This window comes from Aegilops tauschii, chromosome 7 (genome assembly GCF_002575655.3).
Source record: "Aegilops tauschii subsp. strangulata cultivar AL8/78 chromosome 7, Aet v6.0, whole genome shotgun sequence".
In the NCBI taxonomy this organism is placed as follows: domain Eukaryota; kingdom Viridiplantae; phylum Streptophyta; class Magnoliopsida; order Poales; family Poaceae; genus Aegilops; species Aegilops tauschii.
Genome location: NC_053041.3, coordinates 620,040,152 through 620,053,463, shown reverse-complemented (window position 1 = coordinate 620,053,463; position 13,312 = coordinate 620,040,152). Strand labels below are relative to the sequence as shown.

General features: G+C 49.0%; 1 protein-coding gene across 1 annotated transcript; it reads left to right on the top strand.

Annotated features, from left to right (window-relative positions):
* The first annotated feature begins 3,489 nt into the window (after positions 1-3,489).
* Positions 3,490-8,878, top strand: LOC141027872 (AAA-ATPase ASD, mitochondrial-like). Its single transcript, XM_073505418.1, has one exon. It carries the CDS (start codon positions 4,383-4,385, stop codon positions 6,027-6,029), a length of 1,647 nt encoding a protein of 548 aa, XP_073361519.1. The 5' UTR covers positions 3,490-4,382; the 3' UTR covers positions 6,030-8,878.
* Positions 8,879-13,312: the final 4,434 nt, after the last annotated feature.

The window sequence follows — 13,312 nt, the reverse complement described above, 5'->3', positions numbered from 1 at the left end:
GACTCGCCGGCGCCCTTGCCCTCGGTCGTCCCCGCTGCCTGCTCCTCGCCGGCGCCCCCGCCTCCGCCGCCTCCCGCGCCCTGCCCGTCCCCCCCTGCCGCTCCGCTTGGCGCTGCACCGGTAAGGATCCGGTGGGCCGACCTCGCAGATGACGACCCCGTCTCCGCCGGTGCTAGAGCCCCCATCCCCGCTTCTCCCTCCCCCCCCGACGCCTGGCTCTCGCCGCGCCATCTAGCGTGGCCCCCATCTCAACCTCCCAGGAGCGAGGTTCGGGCACGGGCTCGCGGAGGCTGCCGCCGACGCAGGTGACGACCGGTGCAAAGGGCGGTGCTTTGCCGCGGGATGGGTCGTGCCTGCGTCGCCGCCGTTCATGGGGCGTTGCAGGCCGCTCTGAGCTGGGGTCCGCCCGAACTGCGTGGCACCCGTCCGCCTCAGCTTCGTCCTCCCGTCCGGCGACCCTTGGCCCGCTCCTCCTGCCCCTCGGCCCCGCGGCTGCTCGCATTTCTTGACCCTCGCTGTTCCGCCCGTTTATCGCCTGCCAGTTATTTCAATAACGACACATACTCGTGTGGTAGGTCGTCGATTTAGGTCCATATCTTCAGAGAATCGAGCTTGGTCGACGAGGGTTTTGTAAACCCTTCATATGGCGCCAACACCACGACATTACCACGGAAATTCTAGGGCCCTTCTTCCAACCTGTTTCGAATCGTCAAGGCAATAGAACTGCAAGGTGTAAAGGTTGTCGTTCAGGGGCGAAGGTTCACCTCCTTGGCCAAATTCCACCCCGCTCTCATGTTCTTCTAAAACCAATATTGGTTGTTGGGCTTGTCCATATGGACTCGGGCAATGGCTATCCATCATGTCAAATTAGTCGTCAGTGCTTCATCCTGTTGCACAGGAACATCATGGAGGTCGTCCTCTCTAAGCCCAAGTCGCCATCGCCTCTGAGGAAAAAGCTAACCCTAGCATGAGGGGGAAAAGAGGTCTTGGTGATGTCCAATAGGTTTTTTAGACAATGGTGGTGTCCAATACGTGATCCGCATTGGAGTTATCCTAAGGCTTGGTTTCGTGCGTGTGATGTTATTTCATGTAAATGAAGCAGTACGGGTACGCCTCAACCAACACACATATTCGATCCCCGAGCTCCTCTCATCCTTGTCTCATGGCCTCCTCAGCTTCCTCCTCCCTCTCCCTAGCAGCCCTCCCAGCTACCACTCCACCTCCACCCCTCGCTCCCTCCGCCCTCCTAATCCAGATCCAGATCCCTCGCTTGCTGCCGCCGTTGGAGGGCTGGAGGCTCCCGTCCCTTGCTCCCTAGGGTGCTCTGAGCTCCTGCTGCCACCTCCTCCACCTCGCCTTCCCGCGAACTCTACCCCAAAGCTAGTCGCCGAGGCACCTGTGCAGCCTTGGGTGGAGGGTGGGGGACAGCGTCGTTCGCGGATGGAGAAGGCGCCTGCTCCATCTCCCGGGAAAGGGGTCGGTCTCTCCCTCGCCTTCAAGAGGAGAATGTATGGCCGCTGCTTCCGTTGCCTCGCGTCGGAGCACTTCGTGGCTAACTGCCGCGACCCTATAAGGTGCCTGGGTTGTGGCATCTCTGGCCACCGCGAGCGGGAGTGCCTGACGCGCCTTCCGTCCAGACAAGCTTCAACCCGCCACTCCCCTCGCCTGCGGCCTCTCCACGTCGGCCACCGGATGCGCTACCCTGCCACGCGCCTCCGCCATATCCGCGACATTGCTCGTGGGCCTCCGTTGCTGCCTCTCCGGCTGTGCTCGTTCAGGAGGCGCCTTGTAGCAACTCCGGCTCCCCCTGCTCAGGTCTTGCCGACCTCGTCAAGTCTTCCATTGATGCTGAATTGGGGCTGCTGCAACCCCACTTTGCAGCTCAGATCGAGGCGCTGCGCATCGAGGTGCAAGCCCTGGCTGCCGCTCGTACAGAGGAGGTCATTCAGCCTCTCCGCGACATGGCGTTCACTCTGCAGGGTTGGGCAGTTCAGGTTTCGATCCTCTTAGAGCGGCTGGAGGTTATCAGTGGAAGTGTTGTTTCTTCGCCGGCCATCAATGGGTCTCCTGAGGTGCGAGAGGGAGGGACTACGAGGATCGGTGGGGGACCTTTCTCTTCCTCGGCGCCGATGGGTCTGCCTCCCCCCTGGTGTGAGCATGAGGAACCGACGCCTCTCGTTGTTGCTTGTGCTAAGGGTGTTAGTGAGACTAGTGTGGCTGCTTGCTCGTCTGAGGTACTGGCTACTATGGTGCAGATGTTCTTCCTACTTTGGATGTAGTTTTGCACTAGATGGTGATTCAACATGAGGAGGAGCAAGGAACGTTTGAGGAGATAGTCAAAGTGAGCAAGGACATGGAGCAGATTGAGGTGGTTTTGCTCGCTGGCTTGGCTGTAGAGGTACCTCCCTTGGTCTCCTCTCCAGTGATGCTTTCTTCAGGGGGCACGACCACTATGATGTCTTCGGGGTCCGGGAAGCTACTTGATGACATTGGCATGCCTCAAGGTCCGGCTTGAACCACCTTGCTGGATGAGTTCCTAAGTAGTTTCAGTTGCACAGCGCCACGGTCCTTGCTCGAAGCACCAATTCATGTGCAGATTGAAGGGGCATCTACTTGTTCCGAGAGGCCTAGTGGACGTTTGGATAATAAGAACAAAAGTTCCAACATCCCGGCTGCCAAGCATGCTGAATATAGGTTGGCGGAGGCTTTTGGGGAGCTACCGAAGGGAACGACATCTAAAAAAGTCACCGAGGAGGATGTGCAAGAGAAGATGAAGTCTTATTTGCGGATGTACAAGAAACCGCTACGTCGACGGCGATCCAGGCAATTCGTGCCTTGGTGGAGGTTAATGTGTGATAGCATTTTTCTGAAGGTTAGGCGTGAGTGCACATCTGGTTGCAGGCGTGTTCTTGAGGTTGCAGAGGTTGATTTGGTTGGGTATGTTGTGTTGTCGATGGTCTTGGGCCTAGGCACTCTTGTATCCGGCTCGGACGATGTTCCTTGAGTGCTAGTCGGGTGTGTGTGGTCTTCGCCGGTTTTCCTTGATTAACCGTGCCATGTACGGTTTTTAGGTCCGGTTTCCCTTATTAACTGGACCAATTCTCTTCTTCTTAATGCAATGCGGGAGCTCCCCGCCCTTTGACGAGGTTCCGTCAAAAAAAGAAATTTCAGTGGTGTTGCCGATGAATTGACCCAAATAAGTGTGTGTGCGTGCGCGCGTGCGCACAAGGTCCCGCTGTTATTGGGAGTATAATGTTCTAACCTATGTTGATAGCCAGATTCAAAAAAATGTTGATAGCCTTATAATCGTATATTTGCCAACTATTATTCCGTAATAAAGCTTATGATTTTCCTTAAAAGAAATCGTCATTTCTTAATTTCCGGATGACCAAAAGGTCGAGTTCTATTAAAATCTCAGCAAATGAAGTAACATAGGAATAGCAGAGGCTGAAAAATGAAGGCTCTCAGTGAGCCGTTCTGACAACGATATAGTGATCGTTTGGTGGCCCAATGACATTCATATAATTTTTAATATGTTTGAAATAGCTTGTACTTCAAACTTTTATAATAGATGTTGGTATAAGAAAAGCGAAGGCTCAGAAGAAAAGAGAAGATTGACGTGAATCCGTACTTTTAGCCCCCCTCATGCTGAGTTAAAGGCAACTTCAGGTGACAGGCCCGTGGCCTGGCCCGGCCAGAAGTACGTCATGACTGCTTTTTGCCTCGGCAGACCCTGGACCAGCAAGCTGGTGTATATGCTTGCGTCGTCGGCAATAGGTTGGTCACTACCAGGCTATTTAGACCGTGACGTAGGATTCGTGGCGAGCGGTGTGGTACTAATGTTTCTTTCGGCACGGTGTGGTTTGTACACGCCCGACCGAGCGGTGTACTCGTTCACGGCCCAGCGAGCCACCTCGATCGTCTTCCGTCCAGCTAAGCTGTGCCTTTCCCAGGGAAGAAAAAAAAAAGCTAAACTGTGCCTTGTCCTCGGGGGTCATCAGCACCATGCAAATCGTCACCCATGCTTCATCTCGCTGACGACTCAGCACGATGCCGACCTCATGCATCTCTGATTAGTTTCAAAGCTACCTACTATTGTATAATACACATGCAAAATTTTATACTAGCCTGTTGTAACAAGATGCAATCAATCGTCTAAAAAATGTTTCATGATGCAATTAACAATCGCAATCCTGACGCATCTGGTTGGCTACAAAACTGAGCTAGCCAAGTCTGCATTTGCCATTGGATCCATTAAGTAATCTCGTTTCCATGGACTGTTCGATCAACGCTCGCCGGTTCTCCTCACCTGCTCCGGCCCCAACGATCACGACAGCACGTGCTTAGCTAAGCTTCAACTTCAGCAAAATCACCACACACGCATGTCATTATATACGCAACATGTACACGCATGTCCAGTCCAGTCCAGGTCACTACGGCTTTACATCCACACAATATCAAGAGGAGCGCTAGGTCCGGCCATGGCACCGGCGGTGGTGGAGAGGTGGGCGGGGCTCGGATCGGCGGTGGCGACCGTCATCTTCCTCTGGTCCGTGGTGCAGAACTACGTGCCCCCCACCTTCCGCCTCTACCTCACCACGTGGGCCGCCAAGCTCGCTGCCTTCTTCAATCCCTACCTCCAGATCACCATTTCCGAGTACGGCGCCGAGCGCTTCCAGCGCAGCGACTTCTTCCTTGCCGTCGAGGCCTACCTCAGCGATGCCTGCGCCCGCCGCGCGCGCAAGCTCAAGGCTGAGCTCGGCAAGGACAGCAAGAACCTCCGGGTCTCCGTGGACGACCACGAGGAGGTCACTGACGACTTCTCCGGGATCACCATCTGGTGGTACGCCTCCAAGAGGCAGTCCAAGGCCAACGTCATCAGCTTATACCCCGGCGGGGACGAGAGGCGCTTCTACCGAGTCGTCTTCCATCAGCGGCACCGCGACCTTGTCGTTGACTCCTACCTTCCTTTCGTACTCGGCGAGGGCCGCGCTGTCACTGTGAAGAACCGCCAACGCCGCCTCTTCACCAACAATGCTAGTGGTAGTTGGAACCCCTACAAGGGCAAAAGCGTCTGGAGCCATGTCCCCTTCGAGCACCCCGCCACCTTTGACACGCTCGCCATGCACCCCGATGAGAAGGAAGCTGTCATCGACGACCTCATGGCCTTCCAGGAGAGCAAGGAATACTATGCCAAGGTCGGCAAGGCATGGAAGCGTGGGTACCTTCTTTACGGACCGCCTGGCACCGGCAAGTCTACCATGATCGCCGCCATGGCCAACTTCCTCGACTATGACGTCTACGACCTCGAGCTCACGGCGGTCAAGAACAACACCGAGTTACGGAAGCTCTTCATCGAGACAACGGGCAAGTCCATCATCGTCATAGAGGACATCGACTGCTCCGTCGACTTCACAGGAAAACGCCGCAAGGACAAGAAGGCCTCAAGCAACAAGGACTCCGACAACGATGACAAGCCCAAGCTACCGATAGAGCCAGAGAAGGACGATGCCACCAAGGTGACGCTCTCGGGCCTGCTTAACTTCATCGACGGGCTGTGGTCTGCTTGCGGAGGTGAGCGGATCATCATCTTCACCACCAACCACAAGGAGAAGCTGGACCCAGCGCTGATCCGGCGGGGCAGGATGGACAAGCACATCGAGATGTCCTACTGCCGCTTTGAGGGCTTCAAGGTGCTCGCCAAGAACTACCTAGATGTCATTGAGCACGAGCTGTTTGGGGAAGTCCAGCGCCTGCTCGAGGAGACCGACATGTCGCCCGCTGACGTTGCAGAGAACCTGATGCCCATGTCGAAGAAGAAAAAGAGGGACCCGGATGTGTGCTTGATAGGCCTAATCGAGGCGCTCAAGCAGGCCAAGGAGGAAGCGGCGGCGGCCAAGGTGAAGGAGGCAGAGGAGGCTCAAGCGAAGAAAGCCAAGGAGAAAGAGGAGACAGAGGTGAAGAAAGGCAAAGACAAAGACAAAGCACCCGAGGCAGCCAATGGGGATATTAAGCAAGGTGACAAGTGAAGTGACATCACAACAGGAAGCCAAGGAAAAAGAATGAGCTTGTTCACTAGTGCTCCCTTACAAAACAAAAATGCAGTGTTTGGTGAGAGAAAAATAATGCACCTCTCAACTGAAACAATATTTCTTTCTTCTCTCACTTGTAATGCTGCTGCATATAAAGCGTGCAACAATACAAAATGCTACAGTAACAAGAACCACACGCTTTTCATACACCAAAAGGCTAACAAGTTTTTTTCAGGGAATTAAAAAATAAACATGGTATCATGCAGGCTTCATTACCATTTCACCAACACAATGTCGCCACTACGCATGACAGTGACAATACGCAATTAGCAATCGAATTTCTCCTGCTCCTAGAGTTAATTAAGCAACCCAAATCTGAATTGGCCCGTTCATTAATTAATTAACTAATTAAGCAACCCAATTCTGCATTCCTTCAGCCCTGACCAAATGTAACATGATATTGTTGTAAGAACAGAACAAAAACAGAGCGTCGTTTACAAAACAAAAAGACAGCAGTCTAGCGTATATAACTCGCCTATAAAACTTCCTTGCTCTGATAAAGTATACAAATGCTACAGCAGACCCGAAGACACAGACACATGCCAATGATCAGGAAAGAGAATGCGAAGCATTGCTTACCAGCGCACGCAAGCTCACCTTGTGGTCACCATGTTGAAGGTGGTGAAAAATGGTTCAGCCCGAACACCTCTGACGTTATGATGAGCATGTTTTGATGGATACTAGACCATGAAGGCGCGCGTTGCCGCGCCCGTCTATTTTAGAAATAATAAATTTCAATCATGTATATATTTTGAACAGTTCAAATTTACAATGCTTACGCCACATGACTGCTTGAATACTTAACATTGGTTATGTTCTAACACAAATATATTACCAGCAAAAAGACAATACACAGTTCCAAAGTAGACATTCATTAATGCATTTGTCTGCGTTAGCACTTGAACAGGGAGGAGTATGCACAAACACATGCCCTCGCCGAGATAGGACATGTGTATGAGCTTCAGGTCTAGTTAGGCTGACCGTTCACTGAACAAACACTAACCATGTAATACCTATATAATAAAACGAAAGATGAGCTATAGAATATCAGAAGAGCTTCTATAACCTACAGTTTCAGGGCAAAAAATGGCATGTACTAATCTGAAAAGGTACATTATTCATAAGCTACGCTATGACACACTTGTTCGAACTTAGGCTACATTTCATCAGTATGCAAATGCTATGTTTGGAGATGGTATTATTATTAGCAAGCATGTAATATAGTCACAATATATATTATTATTATCAGTTGTACTACGACCTTACATAAATAACAAAAGTCAATATACATTTCATTTTCTTAAGTACGTAGATGATTGTCTACCAAATAGCAAACCTACAATAGGAGAATGCTAAACATAAAGAATGCTGAAAAGGCGACGATCAAATTTTGTAGTTCATTTCAGCAATCCTTCACATAAATATATGGGACTAACCAAAGTGTGACCTTAAAACACATTACGCTAGAAGTAAAGAAAATAAAGGTCCAACGCTAGCACACAAATATCCATACGCAAGAACAAACAATGGAAATCACATGATAGTATCATAACACGAAGCTTGAGCATTACATCAATCACTTTCCCATGTCATACAAATAATGTCACAGAAAAAGCGTACCTAGAACATGCCATAGGGAAGCGTCATGGAAATAACCATATTGCCATGCTATGCGATTTGTCGGTATCCTTCCACTGCAAGTTTATGACCACCACATGGTGGTACATCAAACTCTACCTTATCATGGCCCATGACCTCTGAAACATTATATTGCCCAATGTAACGGCAAACAAAATACTCATACAATCAAAGACAACACTATGAATTGCATAAGCTATCTTCCGTGCACTCACAACACTCGCAACAATGAGAATGAGAACTAAAGAGCATCTTCATTTGGATGGCTATCTGAGTACATTTCTTTGAAACATGGTTTATATCTGATGTGATTTAAATCTTCATGGAGTCCATAGAATATGCAGGGAAGCAAGTTCTAAAAACAACTTGGGTCCATTTATTCTGAAAAAGTTATTTGTTTGATCAAGTGTCTAACACACCACCAACCATATTGCAAGATATTCATATCATTATTAAATAACTTGGTCCGGCAAGAAAACAAATGTAACTATAATAATTGTGTACTCCGCTCCATCTAAAATGACCATTTCTAAGTCGGGATTTGGAATACATATCAGCTAGGAAATGTTTTTTTAGATCCTTTCATAAATGATTGAAGAATGGTGACTGCTACTGAACCTCAGTAAGAAAAACGTCACACTCTCATATGCCAAATCCATTATTGGGATAAAAAAAATTAGGGTCATCCTACTTACATTCTATTTCTTTGATGCCCACAGGAGAATAATGATCAACACTGGGAGCAGGAACCATAGGAAGATGATGGGAGATGATCACACTGTACACATTTCATAGTTTTAAATAGCGCGCTAAGCATCTTAGCGGCGGACCTCTTCCAAATGCTATAGCGGAGCTATAGCGCGCTATTTAAAATATTTGTTCATTTGTTTGGACCAAAGTCTCTTAGCGCAAGACCTTTTGTAAACGCTATAGCGGAGCTATATCGGGCTATTTAAAACAGTGACACATTTGCGCCAATATAATAGCAATAGTTTATTAACATTAGCAGGTGCTTTACTAATGAATGGGAAGATGGGGAGTGTGTGAACATGGCTCTGCAAAGAATCAAAATAGCGACATGAAGTCAGCATTAAGAAAAAGGGTTCAATCTTGACAACAACCCCCCCCCCCCCTTGCGACATAAAAGGTCGAACAAGTTACCTATAAAACAAACTCGAGCTGATCAATGAAACTCAGTAAACAAGTTACCTTCACAAAACCAAAGAGAGACTGTAATCTAGTAACCACCACTTAGGAAAAACACGCACATCCCCATGATTAACCGAGAGGAAGCAGAAGGAAAAGAGACTTCTGCACGTGTCTGTGTCCCGTAGTCAGCACGGTGAGGAGAATGGAAGCTGGGCAGAAAGCTAAACGGCTGCGGCAACGTCGGCACACTGTCTCTCCTTCACGGCCGCTTCCCCTGCAGCTAGCAACCCGGCTGGTGCCCGCAGAAGGGGTGGGTCGATATTATGCGGGCGCAGGATGGAAGATGCATGGGAGGACAAGACGATGGAGCGGACTTGGTCATCGTATCTATGCTTTTGGTAGGGTGTGCGGTGGTGAGAGAAGGCTGCCGCCATCACCGCTAGGGTTCGCCCAAATCGGCGGCGAGCAACAACCCCACCCCACGCGCGCTCCCATAGCCATGTGCTGATCGCAACCGTCTGTTCACGATCAGGCATTACGATGCATCAGTGAATGAGCGGGCGCCCAGATCGCTGTCCGGAGCAGCAGCCCATTAACGTTGGGCCGACCGGGAAGCCCGAGTTGGAGCGGTACAAAAGGCCATGGGGTGAGGTGGGATGACAGGACGATCAGGAGCGTTGAGTGACGCGATCGAACGGTTTTTAGCGTTAAATTGATGTGGAGAGCCGTAGCTCACCCCATTATACTGTTTTCTCAATATAGATGCGCAAGAGATATTAATAATTTGTAAGATGAGCATGTGCAGAAGAGCCATGATTTTGCACCAAATTTAAGCATAACTACATTATGATCAATGATGAGACGGATTGAGGAAACTAAAATAAGGTTAGATGTAAGCCATCAATACTAATGCTTAATTAATCATCACTGGACAATTTCTAAACTCTTTAGTTTTAGATATACACTAATGACCAAATAAGAAGGAATAAAGACAAACAAGTCAAACTGTGCAAATTTTGACCGAATTTCTAGAAAAAATTATCCAGAAATTGAACGCCAAATTAGTATCAGTAAATACATAATACTATATTTTTAATATCACTATTTCAGGGTAAATATTTTTCAAATTTTTAAATAGCCCGCTATAGCACGCTATAGCGTTTAGATGAGGTCCCGCGCTAAGAGTCTTCCGTTCAAACACTTGAGCAAACATTTTAAATAGCTCGCTATATCACCGCTATAGCACGCTATAGCATTTAGAAGAGGTCCGCCGCTAAGAGACTTAGCGCGCTATTTAAAACTTTGATATTTTTTAAGTACTATAGTTATTGATAGTTTTTCCTACAAAGGTGGTCCACTTTATGGGCCTTCTTCTTTTGGAGTCGGAGGGAGTACAATAATTTCGCCACCAGGTATGTTAGCTATATTTAATTATTTTATTTTGATGGTATAGAACATGGGCTATAAAAAATTAATCAGATAAAACTTAGTGCGCAGGAGAATAATTGGCTTAGGTCAAGGAACACTAAAAAATCATTCTAGGTCGCTAAATAGTTTCTTTTGCTATAAACTTTTCTGTAACCTATGTGAATATAATGGTATCTGAACATATTAACTTTTTTAACAGTAAAACTAATCTAGCCGCACAAATGCGCGAGTTACCCTTAGGGATGTAAATGGTGCAGATAATTCCTGTTCCGGATCAGTATTCGCATCCGTTACTAAGGATATGGTCTGGACTTGCACGAATCCGTCAGATGTCGGATATGGATACATATACGGATTTTGGTCAACTGGGTATCCAGCGGCTATGGTATCGACAATATCGGCCAGATGTGGATTATCTGGTACATTTCATGGATTATCTGAAGTTGTGAAATATGATTAACTGATAAGTTCAGCCCTATCGGCAAGCCTGATATACAATTAACCCACCAATTAGAATCACTGGATATAAAATTGTTGATGTATTAACATGAGTTTTTTTTCGAAAATATCATATCTATTATAAAGATTTATCAAAAATACAAAACACCCCAAACATAATAAAAATTACATCAAAAGTACAAGTCCTAACCTACTCTGGCCCCAACGATGACCAGAACAAGTGCTTAGATAAGCTTCAACCTCAGCAAAATCACCACAGGAACCATTGGCATTATATACGCAACACATACACGCATGTCATTAAGGCTGGCATATGGAAGCATCGTCAATTTGCTCAAGCTAACGTGATTAGGAACTTGAAGTTCAACCATTTGAAAAGGAAGGAAAGGCTTACATAAGAGAGGGGTAGTTGGCGTTTCAGTGGGTCGTTCTCGCGATGTTTGGTGATGTTTGGTGATTCGGTGGTCCAAATACCTTGATGTAATACTTATTACATTTGAGATACATTGTACTTTCGATGAATTTTTATAGGAAAACATTTGTATACGGCCCATCGGCCCAACTTTGCGCCGGCCGCTCGATCCAAACTAATCATGCGTCTGACAACTACTATCTTATCTCCATAACTGATTAACTTTATCTCTCTCACCCACATCTCTATCTTTCCCGCGCCGACGACCGCCTCCTACTCCCCTGCGTCGAGCGTCGGCGACCGCCCACCTCCTGCTCCCCTGCGTCGAATCCACGGAGCCACCACCGCGCATTGGATTTGCTGCGACCAACCCCGCGCTCGCCGCATGCTCCCCCGGACTTGCCGCAAGCACAACAAGCACCAACGAGCTCGAGGACACAGGTTACGAGCTACACCCCCCGACGCGGTGCTGCGTGCTACAACCCCGGCAGCCGCCGTTATTGGAGATGGTGGTCTCATGAGCTGCAACCGGCAGCAGCCGACGCTAGAGCGAGGCGTGCTTCTGGTGGCGTGGAGTCGACATGCTACAACTAACATGATTTTGAGCCACAACCGGATTTTCCTTTTGTTGGAACCGACGAGTTTCTTTTGTTGTGGCCGGCGACGGCGAGGCAATTTTGCTGGAATTGGCATCATTTTTTTGCCAAACCGACGGAACCTTTTGCTTCAACCCGGCAACGCCGGCGGAATTTTTTGCTTCAACCCGGCGATGGCAAGACAATTTTTGTTGGAATTGGCTTTTTTTGTTGCAGCCGGCTACTATTTTTGTTACTACCTCGACCAGCAGGCACAACCGAGTGGAACAAGTGACCGTGGCGAGCTGCGTCAGGCCACCGCGGAGAGCTGGAACCGTGGCAATGAGGTGCTGCAATCGTGAATCGACTTTGATGGAACCGTTGCGGCGACGACAATGTCACCATAGCGAGCTGGCGAGCTTCGAGGCCTGCAGTGAGATGTTGCAACCATGCACGCCATTGCTGGAACCCGTGCAAATGTAGCCTGCGAGTCTCGGTGCGGCAGGATCCATGAATGCTGCAATTGAGTGTGGTGGCGCCCGCGAGGCCCAGTGCTTTGGACCGGTGTGGCGCGGTTCCGCGACCGACGGTGGTGGGAGCCATGGTACTGGGCGAGATGCGGGATGGGAAAGGGTGCTAGGGACCTGAGAGAAACCATTTAGGCAAATCAAACAACCGAAATTTGGGTTGGCCGACCGACGCTTAGCATCGGCCATTTTTATAATAGATCTTGGTATTTTGAAAAATGAAAAGTGAACACTTAGGAAAAAAAAGACTAACGCCAATTCATACTTCTGCCCCCCCTCATGCATGACTTAACAACAACTTAAGGTGAAAGGCCCCCGACCTTGCCGCAAGCACAACAAGCACCAACGAGCTCGAGGACACAGGTTACGAGCTACACCCCCTGACGCGGTGCTGCATGCTACAACCCCGGCAGCTGCCGTTATTGGAGATGCTGGTATCATGAGCTGCAACCGGCAGCAGCCGACGCTAGAGCGAGGTGTGCTTCTGGTGGCGTGGAGTCGACATGCTACAACTAACATGATTTTGAGCCACAACCGGATTTTCCTTTTGTTGGAACCGACGAGTTTTTTTGTTGTGGCCGGTGACGGCGAGGCAATTTTGCTGGAATTGGCATCTTTTTTTTGCTCAAACCGACCAAACCTTTTGCTTCAACCCGGCAACGCCCGCGGAATTTTTTGCTTCAACCCGGTGACGGCAAGACAATTTTTGTTGGAATTGGCTTTTTTTGTTGCAACCGGCTACTATTTTTTTTTTACTACCTCGACCAGCAGGCACAACCGAGTAGAACAAGTGACCGTGGCGAGCTGCGTCAGGCCACCGCGGAGAGCTGGAACCGTACCAATGAGGTGCTGCAACCGTGAATCAACTTTGATGGAACCGTTGCGGCGATGACAATGTCACCATAGCGAGCTGGCGAGCTTCGAGGCCTACAGTGAGATGTTGCAACCATGCACGCCATTGCTGGAACCCGTGCAAATGTAGCCTACGAGTCTCGGTGCGGCAGGATCCATGAATGCTGCAACTGAGCATGG

Excerpts from the sequence above, each read along its gene's own strand:
- LOC141027872 (XM_073505418.1), top strand. The coding sequence starts at position 4,383 with ATGTCATTATATACGCAACATGTACACGCATGTCCAGTCCAGTCCAGG.